Source organism: Populus trichocarpa, chromosome 9 (assembly GCF_000002775.5).
Source record: "Populus trichocarpa isolate Nisqually-1 chromosome 9, P.trichocarpa_v4.1, whole genome shotgun sequence".
NCBI lineage: Eukaryota > Viridiplantae > Streptophyta > Magnoliopsida > Malpighiales > Salicaceae > Populus > Populus trichocarpa.
In genome coordinates, this window is record NC_037293.2 from 9,900,794 (window position 1) to 9,920,560 (window position 19,767).

The 19,767-nt window shown below is 35.6% G+C and overlaps 4 protein-coding genes and 1 non-coding gene across 6 annotated transcripts; 2 read left to right on the forward strand and 3 right to left on the reverse strand.

Moving 5' to 3' along the window:
• The first annotated feature begins 2,746 nt into the window (after window positions 1-2,746).
• Window positions 2,747-5,673, forward strand: LOC7456372 (transcription factor bHLH63). 2 transcript variants are annotated; one of them, XM_002313461.4, is made up of 7 exons: window positions 2,747-3,432; window positions 3,685-3,939; window positions 4,061-4,195; window positions 4,287-4,358; window positions 4,469-4,684; window positions 4,777-4,879; window positions 5,485-5,673. In XM_002313461.4, exons 1-7 carry the CDS (start codon window positions 2,929-2,931, stop codon window positions 5,520-5,522), a joined length of 1,323 nt encoding a protein of 440 aa, XP_002313497.2. In that variant the 5' UTR covers window positions 2,747-2,928; the 3' UTR covers window positions 5,523-5,673. The 2 variants fall into 2 exon arrangements, with proteins under 2 accessions (XP_002313497.2, XP_002313791.1); XM_002313755.4 differs by having other exon boundaries at window positions 4,472-4,684.
• A 6,468-nt stretch (window positions 5,674-12,141) lies between these two features.
• Window positions 12,142-14,093, reverse strand: LOC7464025 (uncharacterized). Its single transcript, XM_002313006.4, has 5 exons — window positions 13,450-14,093; window positions 13,288-13,367; window positions 12,657-12,775; window positions 12,501-12,577; window positions 12,142-12,413 (listed from the first exon to the last, which is right to left on the reverse strand). Exons 1-5 carry the CDS (start codon window positions 13,679-13,681, stop codon window positions 12,388-12,390), a joined length of 534 nt encoding a protein of 177 aa, XP_002313042.1. The 5' UTR covers window positions 13,682-14,093; the 3' UTR covers window positions 12,142-12,387.
• A 645-nt stretch (window positions 14,094-14,738) lies between these two features.
• LOC112328710 (small nucleolar RNA U30) lies at window positions 14,739-14,813 on the reverse strand. The gene has a single exon (XR_002983899.1). It is a non-coding gene; the product is annotated as a small nucleolar RNA U30 (small nucleolar RNA).
• A 1,393-nt stretch (window positions 14,814-16,206) lies between these two features.
• On the forward strand, window positions 16,207-17,454 carry LOC7456370 (putative pectinesterase 11). The gene is made up of 3 exons (XM_052455832.1): window positions 16,207-16,332; window positions 16,742-17,063; window positions 17,153-17,454. Exons 1-3 carry the CDS (start codon window positions 16,207-16,209, stop codon window positions 17,209-17,211), a joined length of 507 nt encoding a protein of 168 aa, XP_052311792.1. The 3' UTR covers window positions 17,212-17,454.
• A 1,167-nt stretch (window positions 17,455-18,621) lies between these two features.
• On the reverse strand, window positions 18,622-19,639 carry LOC7456369 (uncharacterized). The gene is made up of 2 exons (XM_002313005.4): window positions 19,073-19,639; window positions 18,622-18,969 (listed from the first exon to the last, which is right to left on the reverse strand). Exons 1-2 carry the CDS (start codon window positions 19,400-19,402, stop codon window positions 18,781-18,783), a joined length of 519 nt encoding a protein of 172 aa, XP_002313041.3. The 5' UTR covers window positions 19,403-19,639; the 3' UTR covers window positions 18,622-18,780.
• Between the last annotated feature and the right edge of the window lie 128 nt (window positions 19,640-19,767).

Below are 19,767 nucleotides of genomic sequence, written 5' to 3' on the forward strand. Positions count from 1 at the left end.
AATCCATTAATGTATCTGTTAGGCCATTCACGTAACACATCTCGGGTAGATTCTTATCTAGTTATGAAAAACTCATACCTGACCGCTCAAAATCACTCATAATTACAAGCCTGACTAAATCATTGAAAATGAAAAATACAAGACAACTACTAAATAAACAAAAGCTTTTAAGATTTCAATCTGGGTCTACAAGTTTGATAAAAATATATATTTTAACGCATAAGACATATTTGGAAGCAAAAGTTTATAAAATTATGTTTTTTTGCATGAAACGGTCAACCAATTTATATAACTAGATCCAATCGGGTGATCGGTTGAGTAAAATGATTGTAAATAAAGCTACATGTTAAATTGTTGCGCTTAGGAATATCTATGTTTAGTAAATGGTGCACTTTAAAAGCACGATAATATAAAAACGTGTTATTTCGCTAAATTTTTTTTAAAACGATGTTATTTTATCAAAACTTTTAACTTACAACGCTATTTTTAACTTTTTTTTCCCTGCAAAATTTTGGACAAGTTCATATACTAGAGATAGTGTATCGTTGATTGTTTTTTGTAGTTTTACTAAAATTTTGAATTTAAAAAAATAAATTTAATTAGTTAACATTCCAATGAAGCCATGCATGAAGATGTTTTTTTTTTCCTTACTATAAAAAATGATTCGAACTATTTTTTTTTTAAGATGCTGTCAACAATAATAATAAAACGATTACAATAACAATTGAGTTATAATTTATTAATTATTAATATTAATTGTGAATGTTGCTCGTCAAGGGTATGTATATTATACTATATTTTAAAACGTGTGGAAAAAATATTGTGCGTGTACTATATACATGGACTCATTGCATTGTAAACCACGCTGCATACATAGAGCATTTGCACTGTAGCACAAGGGGGTGTTGACTTTTTTGTTTTTTAGTCAAAAAATGTTGCTGAGTTTATGTTTTTTTAGTCAAAAAGTACTGTGTCTGGCTTGGCTGCCAGACCCACGGAAAATGCATGGGAAAAACATTATGCAAGTACTATGTACATAGACTCGTTGCACCGTGAACTGCACTGTAGATATAGAGTGTTTGCATTGTGGATGACATTATAGAACCAAAGGGCGTTGTCTTTTCTGTTTTTTAGTCTAAAAGTGCTGTTGGGTTTCTATTTTTTAGTCAAAAATGTTGGGTCTAGCAGTCAAGTTAGGCCTAATAGCATTCGGGTCTAGCTTAGTTGTCATAAAGTGTTGGCATTGTAGATGACACTATAGCACCGGAGATGTTGTCTTTTTTTGTTTTTTTAGTCAAAAAGTATTGTTGAGTTTGGCTTGGCTATCAAATCCATAGATATTGGGTCTTGCTTCACAGCCAAACTCCAGCCAAACTCATATATATTGGGTCTAGCTAAATAGCAAAAATTAATGCTATTGGGTCTGGTTTCTCAGTTAAATCCACGGATATTAGGCCTGGCTCCGCAGCCAGACCTAGTGCTATTAAGTCGGGCTCGACAGCCAGACCTAATGTTTTTGGATCTAGTTGGGCCTGGTTGCCTAGCCAGACCCAATGACATTTTTATATTTATAATCTTTGCATTTTTTTTTGACCCAATGAATATTTGTTTTAATTCATATGGGTTTTACACACACACTAAACTTAATCACATTTTTTTTTGTCATACTTTCTTTAAAACTTGTTTGTTTTTGTATTTTAAAGGTATATTTACCTTGAAACAATATTATATTGATGCATTGTTTTAGTGTGTGTGTGTTTTTATGTATATATAATTTGAAGTGCTCTTGTTAAAAATAATAATAAAAAACTTATTTAAATTATTTTCTAGTAAAAAATACTCTTAAAAATATTTTGCATTACAATTTCAAACTCAATGCTATTGAGTCTGGCTCTGCAGCTATACCCAATGATATTGGACTAGCTCGGCCACTAGACCCAAACATATTGGATCTGGCTCGGCAGCAAACCCAATACTTTTGGGTCCGATATTCCCGCCAGACCCAATAGCTATTGGGTCTGGCATGGTCGTCAGACCTAATGCTATTAGGTGCCGCTTTGTAGCTAAATTTAAGGTTCTTGAATCTGTCACGATCAATAGATTCAAAATAATTAAAATATTATACTTTTTATATTTATTTTATATTTTTAAAAAATTATTATTTATCTGCACATGCTAATATCCTAGTATATATATAAATACACAACCACTCTTACACCTCATATGTATCCACATTACAGTGTTTAAACATTAAACAGTTTTTCCCGTGTATCCACTAAACAGTACCAGTGATCAAGTTTAAACATTAAACACTCACATCATCCATAAACAACCTTTGACTCAAACTTCCTTAATTAAGCATAGTGTATTACGTGCTCGAACCCCATTACAGTGTTCCCGTGTATCCACAACGGAACAGACTTTTCTAATCTAATCTTTGATCAGACAATATCCATCAATCTACCCCCATCGCCGTTTTCTTTCTTTCTTCGGACACCACCACGTGGCAGTCATGTCAGTGGACCCCACTGCCCACGGCCTCTGGTTATGGATACATTCGATGGCTCTCTGCCCCAACATTTCCACCTCTCTCTCTTAATTAACCCTCCAGCTCCAGCCCAGTAGACTTTCAGATTCCGGCCACCACACCCTCCTTTTTCTCTACCATTTATATATACCCCACCCTCCCTTTCCCTTCTTTTACCTCATTCTTCTCTTTCCCCTTCACTTCCCCCCCCCCCACCCCCCCACCCCACCCCCCCACCCCACCCCCAACAATAAATATACACGTACCCTTCATTCAATATTATACATTTGCTGTGCCACACTACTACTCTACCTCTATACTATATTTACGGTTCCCATTATTATAGATTTTTAAGCTTTCTTTCTTTGTTTTTTTTCTTGAATTGGTTTCTTGGGGAACTGATGATCAATAGAGCATTGTTACCAGCTGGTGGTGGAGAGAATATGTTGCACTGTACTGACATAACAGTGCTCGAGAGACAAAGAGCTTGTATCAAATGGCAACAAGAACAGCAGCAGCAGCAACAGGTTCAACTACAACAGCAAGAGATTAGTTATTTTACTGAACTGACCGGTGTGTTTCAACAAGCTGGGTTTCATGAGGGTGGTTTAAGTGAGGTGGTGACCCGGTCTGTGAAACCTGACCCGGGTTTGGTGGATAATGGTTGGAATAATGACCATGTTGTGGGGCTTGGTGTTGGCCCGCTGTATGATAATGGGTCAGGTTTTGAGTTGAATTATGGTGCCATTTCTAGGATTTCTAGCTGCCCGCCGGCGGCGGTCGCTGCTGTGGCAGCGGCTACAGTGAAAGGCTCAGAGTCTGTTGTGTCAGATAAGATTAGTTCCGGGGTTGGAAGAGAGAGTTCCAAGAAGAGAAAGGTTGATAATAAACAAAACAACTCAAAGGTCTGTTTTATTTTTTCTCTTTATTTCTTTTTTGGTGTGTGTTTGATCATCGTTTCTTTGAAACGTTGTACAAAATCTTGATTTCTCACTGCAGAATTGTTATGTATGTTGTTTTTATTCTGTTCTGCTTACAATTTTGTTCAAGCTGAAATGAAAACATCAAGCAAAGTATCTCAAGGAATTCAATTGTTTGATTGATTTTCTTGGAATAATTAATGAAACTTTTTTTTTTTTTGGGGTATGGTACTGTAGGTTGATGCAGAAGAAGACACCAGGGACAAAAGGATCAAAGGATGTGCAGAGGAAGGAGAGTCAAAGATCACAGAGAAAAATAACAACAAAAACAGTCGCAACAATAACACCAACAAAAACAATAACAGTAACAAAGAAAGTTCTGCTGGGAATTCGAAGGACAATTCCAAAGTAACTGAGGTTCAAAAGCCGGATTACATTCATGTCAGGGCACGTCGCGGTCAAGCTACTGATAGCCACAGCTTAGCTGAAAGAGTGAGTAGGGATTTTAATATTTTCTTTACTGTTTTGATCAACCCCTTTTTCCTCTGCTCTGCAGATTTTATTTAGAAATCCTGTCTAATATGTAGCATATATTGTGGTGTGTGTTATGCAGGTGAGGAGGGAAAAAATCAGTGAAAGAATGAAGTATCTTCAAGATTTGGTACCAGGGTGTAACAAAATCACTGGTAAGGCAGGCATGCTTGATGAGATCATTAACTATGTTCAATCACTTCAGAGACAAGTAGAGGTAATTAGTAATCAATGGTAATTCTCTAATGATAATATTTGTGTGGTTATTGTTCTTCAAAAATATTTATTTGTCCCAAATTCTGGAACAGTTCTTGTCAATGAAACTAGCTGCTGTAAATCCAAGGCTTGACTTCAACTTTGACAACTTATTTGCCAGAGAGGTAAAGTATCTTTTCTCAGAGTGGTATATTTAGCAACCAAACAAATACTTCAAGTGTTTGTTAGTAGTTTATATATTTGTTACTGATGAACTCCTTTTTGTTTCAATCAGCAGGCCTTTCCTGCTTGTTCAGTCAATTTTCCCACCATTGGGATGTCATCAGATATGACTAATCCTGCATACCTTCAGTTTAATCCAGCACAACAACAATTAGTTACATGCTGTGGATTGGATATGGGGACAGATCCTCCTGATATGGGGCTTAAAAGGACCACCAGTTCTCCTGAATCTATTCCTGAAACATTTCTTGACTCATCCTGCTTCACTGTAATGCCTTTGTTCACTTTTTTATTTCTGTCCATTTATCTGTAATTTCTTATGGTTTAGTTTCTTCTAATCTTATCCTACTTATCTTGCAGCAAGCCCATCCCCCACCAGCCTGGGATGCTGATCTACAAAATCTTTACAATGTAGCTTTTGATCAAGGAAGACAAACATCCTTCCCAACTCAGCCATTTACAGGCAAGATAAAATTATCATGTCTTTTTTATCTTCACTTTATTAATCTGATAAATCCATAAGGCTAAAAAACAAAGCAAAGTGAGTTTTAAGTACCAATGATGGAGAGCATAGAGAACCCCACAAAAGTTAATGATTTTGCTTTGGGACTGAAATGAGTCTTCGTGATAGAGATGGAGAAAGTTGGTCACAGGGAACTTCCTATCAATTCTTCCAAATGATCGAAGCCGCTGATTCTTTTCTATGACTATTAAGTTTCACACAATTCTTTCTTTATAAAGGAAAACCACTCAAAGTTGCAAAGCATTTTGGCTGTGTAAAGAATCATGGCCATCTCTCTCTTGCCAATTGATGGCACAAAAATGGGTCCCTTGGTAAATACATGGCGAAGTCTATAATTCTTACAATAAAATAGTTCTTGCTACTTATGATTGTTTATCATGTTGGAATTTAATTTACTAGTTGGATGAAAGAGAAACCATTGGATAACGAGTCTGGGTTTTCCTGTTCCTAAATTCCCCTGCCTCCCATTTTCAAATCGCACAATGTGATGACTCGTATTCTACCAAGATTGGCAATGGATTCTAAATGTTGTCTAACTTTTACAGGTTCTATTGAAGCTAGCAATCTGAAGATGGAGATGTGAATCAGAATATCAATTTATACAATTCCTGAAGAAGATTTTATTCACATTGCCTTTGGTCCTGATTCTTTTACTTCTCTAAGTACATGACGTATATAGTTGTATGTATACTTTCGACATAGTATGAATAAAATCGATATCTATTAACATCAAAGCCTTCTCTTTCTCGCAATGTATACATAGCAATCACGCCATAATGATTTCCTTGCACCGTAATGGTCGATCGCGATAGAGGGGGGGACCAAAGAATTAGGGTTGAAGGCAATTTAAGCATTGGTAGGGCAATGAAACTTGGACTGAATGAAGGGATAGAAACCTAAGGTCCTGCTTCACGGATTTACTAGAAACGCGTGGCCTTTACATCGACTAGTTTCTCCTAATTTTTTACTTTTGGCTGAAGAAAGTTGTAATTATAGTTGCGAACTCTTATAACTTCTACAAAATGATTCAAGCTGTATTTTTTACTCTTGACTAAAGAAAGTTATAAATATATATAGTTATAAAAATCTTGATTTAATTAAAAATTTTAACTTTTAACTTATCAATTATAACTTGCACTATATTCATCACTCAAAACATGTTTAGAAAGGCCACAAGTTGCTTGTAATTTACACCAAAACCTGTCCTGGTTAGTCCTGTGGCGCAAGTTGTCCCTCTGTTGGATGAACATGAGTGACAGGTTTAATTAAGACCAGCGGACATGAGCCTACGGCGGACCTTCTCAGCTTCCTTTAGAGCAGAACAATATATAAGATTGATTGATACTTTGATAATTAGGCAATAAATTGAGAATAAGAAGCATGAATTCGTTAGAGTGGTTTTCATGTCCTAACGTACATTAATATATTGCATTTATGATGGATCATTATGCCTCTCTCTCTCTCTCTCTCACGATTAGGTGGAATTCTGGGGAGGACAAAGCCCACCTCTTTCATCCTGATCCAAGATATGTCGTTTACAATGCAATCAAGGAAGAAACACACCTCATTAACTACGAAGTTAATCCCCCGTATGAGATCATTTAAATTACTAAATACTCCCATTAACCATCAATTCCTAACCATTTGACAAGTTTCTTCTTTCCAGGCAACGAAAAAGGCAATGATCTAGTATGATAATGACCCTAATTCAAGTTGCTTACCTTAATTCCCTTTTGTAGATATCTGATAAAATGATACAGAGTAAGAAATTTTCTATGTTTTTGAAAACAAAAGTGGGTGACATGTGAGATATGTACCATTACCAAAGCTGTAACGGCTTCGGTGCTTTACCAAGTCCATGCATTAACTACAAGAGCTCTATGAACCCAATACCAGTATGGACAATTCCAGATAAGATGACAAGAATGCTATTCAGATACAGAAGTACATTAACTACTCGTTTCAGAGAAAAAGAAAAGGACTAGGCACGAACTTAAGCTTTAGGTTTCTTTCAAGTATTTCTATTGTTTTGTGTTGTTTTAGATAACAAACCAGAACCATCTTTATGAAAGTATCATTTGGTCACCAAACTGGTAAAATGGCCTAGAAAAATATCCTTTGGAGACTTGCAATGTAGGGTGTTCAAATTGGTTTATCATCTTGTTTCTTCTCTTGGTAACAAGTTACAATCTTGACATCATTTGAAAGGTTTAGGTGACCAAAATGTGAAACAGTAAGCTTGAATTTTCACATGCAGTTGTGTGTTCTGTGCCTATGAAGAGTTTATGTCTTGCATGTACATTATTAACAGACATACCTCCCAATAGTCAAATCTTAATTAATAAGAAAGGAGCCTTTCATTGTTGGTTTTGGCAACATGCCGGGGACCACTAGAGGCTGCTACACCTTCACAGCATCCTCCTGTTCTTGGATTATCAAGAGCCTCAGGCTGCCTTCGTTTTCAAGCCATATAGAATAGTGAAATGGGTGGACCTGGCCTCATCCAAAGGCAAGATCTCTTTGATTCTCTTTGTTTTCTATGGATGGCGAAAGATGATATAGCCCTCTCTTTCTTGGTCCCATTTTTGCTTTCTGTGAATTTTTCTCTTCCTAATATTTGAGGTTTTTCTCTCCACCTTTCACATAGTGCAATTCCAAGGTATATAAAGCTAACACCCACAAAGATTCTCTTGGCTATGTGTGTATTTTAGTTTGTCACTGGAGATTTTTTTTTTCTTGGAGCTAGTATTCTCCCATGTCAGTGTCCTTACCTTGTAACAAGAATCCTGCAAGTAGTCAAGACAAATCTAATATCTGATCTCTTTGGACAAAGTAACATGATATATTTTGCATAAGCAAGCGAGATTAGCGCTCGAAGTTGAATGGAAAATACTAATGGAAGGGAATCTACATAACATGTTAAATAGAATTAAGCCAAGGACAACAAAAGCACAAAAATTAGGAACACAATGTCCAGGAGTCCTATCCATCCAAGCCTGCAGTGTAGGAATCATAACTAGGCTAGCAATCGCCATCCCTGAGACAAGCCAAGCTGTGTGTAGGATCTTAAAGTTGTAAAAGGGCAACGCTAGTTTGAACAACAGGCCAAGTTGCTAAAATTACGAAGACTAAAAATGATAATCCTTGTAAAGCATACTTTTCCGCATGAACTAGTTTCTACAGTCAAATAATTAAGGACCACAAATTTGCAACAGCTCGTTAGTTGAATCAACTAGCTCGAACAGAACAGTTAGAACAGGATGAAGAACTAAATACTTTCTGATGCTAACTTTGAATCCAAACCACAATTCGACTTGCATTCCCTGAACCAGCAAGTCATTAAAAAAAAAAAAAAAACTCTAAGAGAAGGAGAAAACACTGTTCACACACCGTGGAAAAGAATAGTGTTTTCTCCTTCTTGACTTTTTTTTTTTTGAAAAAAACTGTAAGGGAAGGAGAAAACATGACACACTTTGGACAAGAATAGTGTTCTCTCTTTCTTGACTTTTTTTTTGAAAAAACTCTTCGGTAACTGTTTAAGAGTAAAATAGTATTTGAATTAGGACAATTTAGGTTTTTTGAAATTTATTGTGGATACAGGACGTGTATTTTGTGTTTTAATTGAATAATAAATTTACATCACTGCCAGAAATAATTTTGTTAACTTCTGGGTTACTTTTGTATTTTCATATAAAAAATACACAATAAAATTTTTACTTTCAAATAAAAAAAAACTAACTAATGATGTGGTTTTTTGTTATTTTAATTTTTGTTTCACAGTGAAAGGACATTGACGCTTTTGATTTCAAATAATTTAACCCTTGGATTGAAGGGTATTTGTGTCTTTTTTTGCTTTTTTTTTTGTAATTAATGAATAGGGGTGATGTTATTTAAGTATTTTAATAAATCAAAAAAATTAAAAAAAATACACGGATGAATGTTGTTGCAGCATGTCAGCCACTCTTTCGTCTTAGAAGGGCGTGGCGACTGATTCAAGAGGCCAAAATTGATGTTTCAAGATTGCTTCCAATGCGTCTTGGCATGTTCTCTATGAAAAAATAGTATGTGAATAGAAAAGTTCTTCGGTTTATCGTTGCAGCCATTTGATTTTTATTCTTCTTTATTTTCTCTCTTTTCCGCGGTCTTTACACCTACCCTACAATTTTTCAGATCAACCATTAAACTTTTTTTTTGGATTTAGTCCATGTTTTTTTTTTTTTATTGTTTACTTTATTTTAAATAATTTATGAAATTAAAATTTCAATCTCATCCTCATTCAAGTTCTTGCTTTGTTAGACTTAATTTTTATTTTTTTGATTGTTATTTATAGAATTTAAGATAATTTTTTATTTGATTTTTTTTCGATTTCACCCTCCATTATTTTTTTCCTATTAGATTCCATAATCATTATCTTGATTGTTGTTTTTTTTTTCTTTTCAAAGTTTTTCAAATTATTATTTTTTACTCAATTTCATCCTTCAACTTTTAATTTGTTTGGATTTTAGTTACTTTTTAAGCTTGTGTCTAAGATTTGACAAGTTGCAAGTTTCCAAATTAACTCAGCTTTAGAGGGTTCGCTCGGGACTTATTTGTTTTATTTAATATTTTTTAAAGCAAATTAATGTTTTTTCGGTTTTATCTTTTGGTATTTATTTAATTAGAGATTGAAATCTATTTTTTTCCAACCTTTTGTGTCCTTTGTTTTATTCTTTTTTTATATAATTTGATCGGGTTCTCTCGAGTGTTTTTATTTATTGTTTTTTATTAAGTTTATTTTTATAGATAAATGTTATTCTTGAATTAAATAGAATTGATTGGTTGAATATAGGCAAATGATCACTTCTTTTTTTTGCGGCGTTGTTCTAGCGACCCATGCGGCTTCTTTTAATGTCGACATTTACTCTTTTGTAGTTGGGTTTGAACCGTCTCAACAAAGTCTTCTCTGGTGGTGGGTATTGTTCGTAGTGGAATGACAATAACGGTGAGTTTCCAACGATCTTTTTTTTTTTTGGGTAAGATATTGACAGCTTATTTATTTTAGATAATTGTAATCAAATATTTTTTTGTACGGCTTGTATGCTATCGTTGCCTATGATTAAATCAGACTATTATATTACTCAATATTACTGGATCCAATCAAGGTAATAACTCAAACATTGGGCTTTTCTTGTTTTTTTACAAAATATTACTGTTACCTAAACATCTATGTTATACATTAAAAAAAAATTAATAGTCCCGTGGCGAAGCACGGGTTACAGGTCTATAGTGTAGGCTAATAAGGAATGACATGCATAAATTATTGTTAATAGTTGCATATTTGATATAGTAACATGTTTTTCCTTCACATGAGTTGCAGTTTCTTGCTAATTCCGCTGCATCAATGGTGAGTCCTCGGCTTCAGAAAAAAAGTGCCCACAGAACAAAAGAAAAATCATATTTAAGTCCCCAACATTTGAAATTCAATGTAATAGAAATGACAGAATAAAATAACAATGAAACAATAATACCTTTCCCAGGAACAATTATAATAGAGGGAAAAAAATAAAAATAAACCAATGAAACAATCTAATAGAGGGAAAAAAATAAAAATAAACAAGAGAACACCAAACGAGGATAATATTAACACTGTAGAGAACCTTTGAAAGCAAACCAGAGCCTCCTGTGCCGAAGACAACAGCTACTGGCTTTAACCTGTCTGCTTCCTGGCAAATTACTTTACCTGGATCCCCTTCTACAATCCGAGCCGCAGTTTTAACCTAGTTACACATAAACCACACAAATTTTGTTAATGAGATTATAATAAACTGAATGCAATACACTAAAACTAGAGTTATTAACGATACAATAAATTATCACATACAAAATAGCTAGAGAGAGTATAACCACTGGGCAAGAGTGAGTCCTGAACACCATCTCACAAAAGGTTAGATAGTGTCGAACTCCTCAACAATATCAAATCAGAAATACAGGCAAGAAGCTACTGAATTTTGTGGGGGGGGCAAAAGGAATGATTTAATGATTTTATGCATACAATTCTGAGTTCTCTCTTCTAAGATTAGAACCACGTAACATACAGACTGTGATTTTGATTGTATCTGAAGTATACAATTACTTGATCAAGGAAAAAGAGTAGGATTCAATCCCTACTTGCAATGCCTCAACGGCAAGCTTCTCCAGAGCCCTTCAGTAGTTTCATAAACAAGACAATTTATATATCTACAAACCCAAAATGAAATGCACTTATGCAAACTACTTACATTTACATAATCAAATTCTGATGAAAGAATAGTTTTTCGATTACATTATACCTGGAATTGCATGTACAAGATGAATGGTGTAATAGTTTTTCGATTACATTATACCTGGAATTGCATGTACAAGATGAATGGTGTCAGCCAAGCCGCATCAAATGCATGTTTTCTGTTAGGCCCATGATCAATGGCTACAAGAATGCCCCTGCCTCTCCTCCTTTGACCTGTTTCTCTATCAAGTTCAGGTTTTGGTACCACAGGAATAAATGAAGGCAGCTTTACTTCCTTCCAGTTGTACTCTTCGCCCTCTTCAAGGGTTTCCTAACGCTTTCGTCGTATGTTTTTGTCTTCTTACCCAACAGAAGAACGAAACAAAACCCAATAGAAGCATGAAACAGAAATTGTTAAGAGTAAAATTGGTTTTGGTTTCTGTTTTTGGCAGTTGAGAAGTTTGTGCCTCAAGTTCGAAAATTTCCACGCGTATAAAAGAAGTGGGGCTTTGCCTTTTGCTATTTTAGGCTTTTCTTTCTTCTTCTTGATAGGCTATTAGCCTGATTCAGAAGGGCCCATTATAGATTTAATAGTAGACAAGGCTGCAAACAACCATGAGCCACTAGTCCAGTGCTGGTTTGGGTTTTTAAAGCTCTTTCTCCTTTATGGCCTAGCCCGACTCAGCTAGGCCCGTATTTGGAATCAGGATCCATTCCACCAACCAGCCAGATAATTCTGGGCCCAGTGAACTACTACTATTAATTATGGAACTTCTATAGTAGATTTCAAACAGGTTAAGGTGAGATTTTGAGATTTTTGTCGATTTTTCAAAATTTGACTGCCCGAAGAGCTGAAGCGAGCATGTTATGCAATTCCAAGAGCAATCTTGAAAATTTACACTAGACATTAACTGATGCAGTCCCACAGAAATTGAAAAATTCTGGGAATAGAGCGGCCGTGTAAGGTATCCACCAAATAGTTATCATCACGCATATAATACAGCAATCCTGAAATAATCAATCAAAATTCTAATGTGTAGTTATTATACCTATAATACACAACCTTATTACATATAAAACAGCACAGATAATTATCATCATGCATTACAGAACATTCTTGTTACATATTGAAAATCAACTTCTTCGGAACCTTGCTAGCCTATGCAACCACTCGAACGATTTTCATGACCTTCAAGTGCTGAATCTGTTATATCAATGATTCATCTCCAGCTTCTGGAAAAAATAAATAAATTGATTAACTTGATAAAAATTCCATGACGATGTGAATTAAACAAAAAGATTTCATTTTTGTAGGAGTACCTTTCCCAGGAACAATTATAACAGGTGCTACTTTACAGTGGTGAAAGCAATATTCACTCGCACTACCCTGAAGAAAACTGCAGAAAAAAGATAGACATGAGCACACAAGTAGAGAAGATGAGTGGGAGTAAGTGGGGGGCAAAAAAAAAAAAAAACCTTTGAACTAAGCCTCTGCCTCTGGTACCCATCACCACTGCTGCAGGCTTTAGCCTTACTGCTTCCTTGCAAATTATCTTACCAGCATCCCCTTCCACAATCCGAGCCACAGTACTCACCTAATAAAAAACAATCAACATTCAAAATAAATTGGCGGAAAACATTGATTTAACGCAGATTGTTGTCCCCTAGATAATAGTTGAAGAACTTTAGAACTTAAAATAATGAGATACTATACATATCACTTCAAGAGTACGAATTAAAGACAAGTACAAGAATCAAAACGTTTTAAACTAAAGCTTATGTATTTAAAAGCTTGATGTCTGGTCAGTCATTACTCATTAAGCAAAACACAAAAGCAAAAATGGTTTGATTGCCAAAGTCATAACTAAAATCAAGGGAGCGCGCAATTAAACACACAGATCATATATTAGGTGCAATTTATGCATAGATGTATCATGAACCAATCGCAATGTTTATGATCATTCAAAATCAAGATAATTAACAGTTGATTAACAAAACATTTCCTTAAAATACTAATTATTCTAATTTCGCAATCAATAATTACTTTCTTGAATGATAACAATGGAGTAACAAAATTTTAAACAAAAATAAAAGGCGGATCACTAACCATGGCAACCTGCAAAGCCTCCACAGCAAGCTTCTCCAAGAGCTGCTGGCTTGTCTCGTAAACAACAGTATTTTGCACACCTGAAAAAACCCATAAAAGAAATCAAGCCAAATTCCAAAACTCGATTATGCAAAACATACAACTATGATATCCACAACATACTAGAGACAGCATGGACAAGATGGATGGTGTCAGCCAGCCTGCAGAGGTGAATCAAAGCCCAATCAAAAGCATGCTTGCTATTTGGCCCATGATCAATCGCTATAAGTATGTCTCTGCCTCTTCTTCTTTCCCCTTTCTCTCTTTCAAGCTCTGGTTCGGGTTCTATTCGTGTCATTGAAGGCAGTCTCACTTCTCTCCAGTTGTACTCTTCATCTTCTTCCAGTACCTCCATTGTTTTATCTGCCGTTTTTTCCTTCTGGTTGGGGGGGGGGGGGGGGGGGGGGGGCTACAGTTTTCTCTGTATCTTCTTGTGTACAAATTTGCTACAACTCTTTATCTTTCTAGTTTTGTTTTCTGGTTCGGTTTCTATAAGCAGAATTTGCTGGTTTTTGACAATTCAAAGGTTGTTTTGTCTTTCGTTTCTGAGTTGATTTCTTGTATTTTTCTCATACTTTATATAAACACTGCTCGGCACAACCGATTAATTTGGCGATCTGTTCACCCAAAACAGGGTTATTAGTTTTGTTTTCTGGTTCGGTTTCTATACGCAGAATTTGCTGGTTTTTGACAATTCAAAGGTTGTTTTGTCTTTCCTTTCTGAGTTGATTTCTTGTATTTTTCTCATACTTTATAAAAACACTGCTCGGCACAACCGATTAATTTGGCGATCTGTTCACCCGAAACAGGGTTATTTTAAGGCCCAGTTGGAAACACGTGGAAACCGTATTTTTTAAAATTAAAAAAAAATTTAATTTTTTTTATATATATAATTTATATTATTTTAATATATTAATATTAAAAATAATTTTTTTTATTTTAATATATTTTAAACTATCACCACTACCCTATCCTAAATCATTTTTAACGTTGGCAAACGAAAATTTGCCTAATAATCCGTACACTTAACCAAGCTAAATCCCGAACCGACAACTATGATCTTTCTCTAGTTGCGTGTCTGAATTGTGCATGTCGACCGCATTCCTACTTTTTCTTCTTTCCAGAAGCACAATTGACGGGGGAACAGCAAAAATAGTGTTTTCTTTTTATATCGTGCGCTTCTCGATGGAGCCTTTTTCTTCCGAACCTTGTAATAGGCTCGAATGTAGACGCCGACTTCCATGCCAAATTATTTTTCATGAACTCGAAAGGACTACTGCAAGTGCCATCAAATAATACATCAAACCATTTTCTTCGAAAGGACTTTAAACAAAAAAAATGTAATAGATCAAATGGTTTTTACCAAAAAAAAGAACAATATATATATATATATATATAAACAAAGAGGAGGTGCTCAGAAAGGATTAGAGGGTTTTTCCTCATGGTTAATATCAGATTAACGAGATTATAATATCATCATCACAGCACCTTCTCTTTCTCGAAAAATCTCAGATCTGTGTAAACATGTAATGAAAAACCCATAAATGTGAAAGATAAAAACTACAATGCTTTTGCAGAAAGAGAGAGAGATTTAAACGGCTCTAATTCCCTGCTTTCGTTTTCAAAGCAATACTTGAAGATGAAGGGTTTAGGGTTCGCTGACAATGAACCCTGACTTTGATTTATAGTGATGATGACATGACATAATTACTGAAATGCCCTTCGTAGCTCTCTATCTAGTTAAAGAGGCCCCTCGTTATCTAGCCCAGACAAATGAGCTTGCAAAAGCAGTTTACTCGGGCCTTACTAAAACCCACCATTCAACGCGTGTTAATGCTTTTCCTTTTTCTTTTTTAATTGGAATTAGAATTCTTCATAATTTTGAAACCGTACCCTAAGTTAACTAGGGCAAGTCCCAGCCCGATGAGTTGATTCAAGCTTGATTGTTTTTTATTTTAAAAGTAAAAATAATATTATTTTAAAAAAATAAAAAAAAACCAAATTAATTGTTTTTTATTTGTTTTTATTTTAGCTTGACCGGATTACAAGTCAACTTAGGTTTTTTACTGTGTGATATTAGATTAATTCTTTTTTATCTTTATTAAAATCAAACCTATCAGTTAACTTACTAGATTGATTCAGCTTAAGTTTTAAAACACTAAAAATTTGAAATTGTTAAATTTCAGCTCTTTTTCATTGGACTAAAAATCTTTCTGGTTGAGTTTTAGGCAAATAACTTGCTTTTTAGGCGAGAAATTTATTCTTCAAAAATATAATAATAACTTGCTAAACTGGATGGATTATTTGAACATTGATTTAGGCCGCCATGTAACACGCTAGAGTACAACTTCATGAACAAATAATCCGCGCATTCCAAGCACATTTACGTCAAGTTCATCTTCTTTAAGCTGCATTTTAGTAAGAAATCGGCAGCAGGCCACCGGTTTCATTTACCTTCATTTGGATAACACATATGATAAGAACCATTGAAATTCTCTAAACAGTATATAAATTAAGTGATTCTTAAACTAATTAAACCATTGTTTAGTAAGATTTTAATTGTCTTCACCATCACCAGACAATCATCTAGTAAGTGGTCTAATGATAAAAATTTGGGATTAAAAGGTTTGTTTTTCTTGTGATCTCAGGTTCGAGTCATGTGGTTGCTAATATGATGGCCACTGGAGATTTACATGATCGTTAACTTTAGGGTCCATGAAATTAATTGAGGTACGCGCAAGCTGAGCCGGACACCAAAAAAAAAAAAAGTTATCAATCACATGCGCCCATGGGTTCTGCTACCATGAAGGCTCATGCTTATATTGTTGTGATATTAGCCCAGTTTCCTTCATCGCTACCGCCACCGCAGGATCATTAGACATGTCAACTGCTATTCTGATAAGGGTAGATCGGTCCGGTCAAGGAGATTTTAAGAAAATACAAGATGCCATCGATTCTGTTCCTTCTAATAACCCTGAATTGGTTTTCATTTGGGTTTCTGCTGAAGTGCTTGTTTTATGTGCTTATTGATCTTTTATAGTCATGTAGTACTTAAAATGTGATAAATATATACTGTATATTTCTAATGAACTGTCTTTGTATTAGTTTTTAATTTCTGTTAATTTGTGCTTGAGCAGAGAAAATATTGCTGTGCCTGCCGACAAGCCCTTCGTAACATGGAGTGGCACACAGCTTCAAGCACTATAATTACATGGAATGATGGTGGGGACACGACGGAACCCCCCCACTAACTGTATTAGCCTCTAATTTTGTTGGTCCATATCTTACTAATCAGGTACTTAATTGCTTCGTCTTATGTTTTATTTTCTTTGCGTGGTAGAACTTGACAAAGCTTCAGATTGTTATGTTTAAGGAATTTTGACTGATTTCTTTTTATCTTGATCATTGTCAATAGAATACATTTGCAAGTGGTGGCAAAGCTGCTGCGCAAAGGGTGTCAGGAGATAGAGCCGCGTTCTATGGTTGCGGGATTCTTTCTTTTCGGGATACTCTCCTGGACGGCACTGGATCACATTATTGCAGCACTTGTTACATTGAAGGAGCCACTGATTTCATATGTGGAAACGCTGCTTCACTCTTTGAAGTGAGCGCAACATTTTATGTACTTCTGCTTTCTTGTGAAAAAATTATACCAGGGCCAAGTGTGTATGTTAGAGAAGGAGACGGTTCTAGTGAATGTCACCAACAATGCGAAAATACAACGTTTATATTCATTGGTATGATCAATAGACAGATGTGTGTTTGTGACCTTATGAATTTGTGTGAGATTTTATTTTGCTAATGGAATGAATGCTGGTTTTTGCAGGCATGGAGCAAGGCAATTTCGTAATGGCTGGGCAGATGGACCTGCTGATACAACTATGATTTTAATGCAACAGGGCAAAGAGGAACATTATGGTGGCGTGCACATATCTTTGGCTAGGGGCTACTGTATATGGTGCCATTGTTATCATGCCTAAACCAGGGACCCCAATTCCTTTCCCCCAGACTCAGGTAAGAAAACAAAATTTTAGGTGGGACAAAAATTAACTGGATAAATGAACTTGTATTATCTATGATGTTTACACTTCTGATACAGATGATTTTGGTACAATTCTTGAAAATTTGTAGGAGAATGGTGAAACAATGATGTTGATAAGATTGAAAACAAGGGAACAAACTGGGATTGCCATCTAGTATGTCTGACGCGCATACAATTAACAGGAAGCCAGGGCCACTTTTCCCATGTTCCGAGAAACGTGAGCAAATATTTTGATCTTATAGTCCTATGTTAAGATCAATGGATTGACTTCTAAAATTCTCACAGATATGGGGTATATAAAAAAGACAGTTTTACCAGAACCCAGTCTAGCATCAAACAATTTTCTAAACCCTTTACAACATAACTGGTAAACATTGATGCGGTTTACATCAAGCCCTTTACAATTCAAGCAATACTAATTGCCCAGGACAGACCGCAAATGTTGTTCAAGCAACACAATCACCAAACTGATATTTCATGTCTGCTAGGCCTTCCATGGATGCACCACTTACCACAGACATAACCATATGGACTTCAATATGGTTTTTCTTCTTGTTTTAGTCATCTAAAGTGGTTTCTTACTTTTCAGGGTTATGGTTCATGCACTGTCATTTGGGGATTGAAACAGCATTTGTCATCGAGAATGGACAAGGCCCAGATCAATTTATCTAGCCTCCACCTAAAGACCTCCCTCCCTGCTAGCATTTAGAACCAACCATCTCAATTTGGAATGTTTGAAAAGGATGGCTAAACAGTCTTTCAAGTTAACAATTTCGTGTTACAATTTCTTTATAGCTGAATCCAAGGCCCCAGCCATGCACCTGAAAGAACCTAGTATAATGTATGTGATAGCAGTAATCACTCTCAATCCCTGGGAAAGACAGGTTTATCTGGGATGGGGGTGATCATCTTCTGGCCTATTCTTACTTGATTTTCCGAAAACATGGGGATAATTTAACAGATGAGGCCGAGTTCATGGTATAAAGAAAACATTTCAGGTGTCTAACAACACAGGGGCCTGTCAGAAAATAATGGGCAAATGAAAAATTCGGTAGCTATAATTATAGAAGGCTATCCAAAACTGTCCCAAAAACTCATAAAAACAGGCCCTAACTCCTCTCCTCTACCCCTCACCTTTATCTACACGCACACAAGATTGACACAACCAATATAGAATCAGACCGATGAAAGGAAAGCTCAAGGCCACATAATTCAAACAGGTAAGAAAAAAATATCTATAATTGACGAGGATCTGGAAACAATGAATGAATTACTCATCAATGGCATCAAATATTTGAAAAAACAAGAGTACAAAAAGGTCAAATCGTGCACATTACCTCACATGGCACCTCTAACATGAAGAGTCAATCAAAAGCTCAGCAACATTGCCAATAAAAGAAAAAAAAAGTAAATCAAGCTTTCTTTTTCCTAGCCAATGCAGGTATCCTGCTACTTTTAGACCGTGAACCACTAGTCTTAGAAGAATTTTGAATTAGCCCACGCAAAATGCACAGCACACCAAGACCCAGGAAGGGGGAGTACATCATCAGTAAATCATCAGATGCCTTGCCAGACCCCAATAGCTCTGCTAATATAGCAACCTGTCATGTAAAACACTCATTTACATAACGAGAAATAAATTTAAGAAAACAAATACCAGTAATCAAATTAATAATATATATTGGGGTTTTCTTTTAAAATTACCATGGAGGTGAGAGCAGAGGAACCATAGATCAAGCAAGTGGTGTTAAACCAGGATTTGGAAGCCAAAAAAGCGTACAAATTGAGGAGAGAAAGAGGCCACTGAAAGAGAAGCTCGAGCCAGACAAGACCAACGAAGAAATGGGGCTTCTCGATGATTAGATAGTCACCATAATGGTGGCCGTACCATTGCTTAAGATTGATCAAGAAATCAGGGAAGAAAGTGAGAGGCAGACAAGTCTGAGCATCAATTAATGGCGCAGCCACTGCTATCACCAGAAAGAAGAAGAAAAGTATAAAGTCTATAAGCTTCAAAAAAACACTCATACCCATTGTTGTTGTTTTTGAGAGCTGAAGGTTTCGCTTTGCTTTGTAAGAAATGGGGATCTATCTTGTCTTGTTCAATCGTGTTTGGTTTCTGACTTTCTATGCTTTCGGATCGTGAATGGATCTGAGACCAACCGGGTCAAAGGGATAAAAATAAACAGCTGCGATGGCAACAACAATAAAAATCTCTCGGTAGAAAGGAAAAAAAAAACCTAGCAGGTTTTGAATCCTTTTGACATTGGTTGTTGCTTTTATGCCTGGTTAAAAATTGACCTGGAGTTTAACTCATTCAACCACTGAACAAGTTCGAGTTTAAAAAAATAGAGCAAAAATTTTACTTGGTGATCAAAAACTTGGTTGATTTCTTATTA

What these genes read in the sequence shown, in the direction of transcription:
- LOC7456372 (XM_002313461.4), top strand. Translation starts at nt 2,929, where the DNA reads ATGATCAATAGAGCATTGTTACCAGCTGGTGGTGGAGAGAATATGTTG. An exon ending in CACTTCAGAGACAAGTAGAG is followed by an intron (nt 4,196 to 4,286) that starts GTAATTAGTAAT and finishes ATTCTGGAACAG; the next exon opens with TTCTTGTCAATGAAACTAGC. An exon ending in CCCAACTCAGCCATTTACAG is followed by an intron (nt 4,880 to 5,484) that starts GCAAGATAAAAT and finishes TAACTTTTACAG; the next exon opens with GTTCTATTGAAGCTAGCAAT.
- LOC7464025 (XM_002313006.4), bottom strand. Translation starts at nt 13,681, where the DNA reads ATGGAGGTACTGGAAGAAGATGAAGAGTACAACTGGAGAGAAGTGAGA. An exon ending in AGGCTTTGCAGGTTGCCATG is followed by an intron (nt 12,776 to 13,287) that starts GTTAGTGATCCG and finishes GTTTTTTATTAG; the next exon opens with GTGAGTACTGTGGCTCGGAT. An exon ending in TATAATTGTTCCTGGGAAAG is followed by an intron (nt 12,414 to 12,500) that starts GTACTCCTACAA and finishes TATTTTTTCCAG; the next exon opens with AAGCTGGAGATGAATCATTG.
- LOC7456370 (XM_052455832.1), top strand. Translation starts at nt 16,207, where the DNA reads ATGTCAACTGCTATTCTGATAAGGGTAGATCGGTCCGGTCAAGGAGAT. An exon ending in TCATTTGGGTTTCTGCTGAA is followed by an intron (nt 16,333 to 16,741) that starts GTGCTTGTTTTA and finishes CATTGTCAATAG; the next exon opens with AATACATTTGCAAGTGGTGG. An exon ending in TACAACGTTTATATTCATTG is followed by an intron (nt 17,064 to 17,152) that starts GTATGATCAATA and finishes TGGTTTTTGCAG; the next exon opens with GCATGGAGCAAGGCAATTTC.
- LOC7456369 (XM_002313005.4), bottom strand. Translation starts at nt 19,402, where the DNA reads ATGGGTATGAGTGTTTTTTTGAAGCTTATAGACTTTATACTTTTCTTC. An exon ending in CCTCTGCTCTCACCTCCATG is followed by an intron (nt 18,970 to 19,072) that starts GTAATTTTAAAA and finishes TTTACATGACAG; the next exon opens with GTTGCTATATTAGCAGAGCT.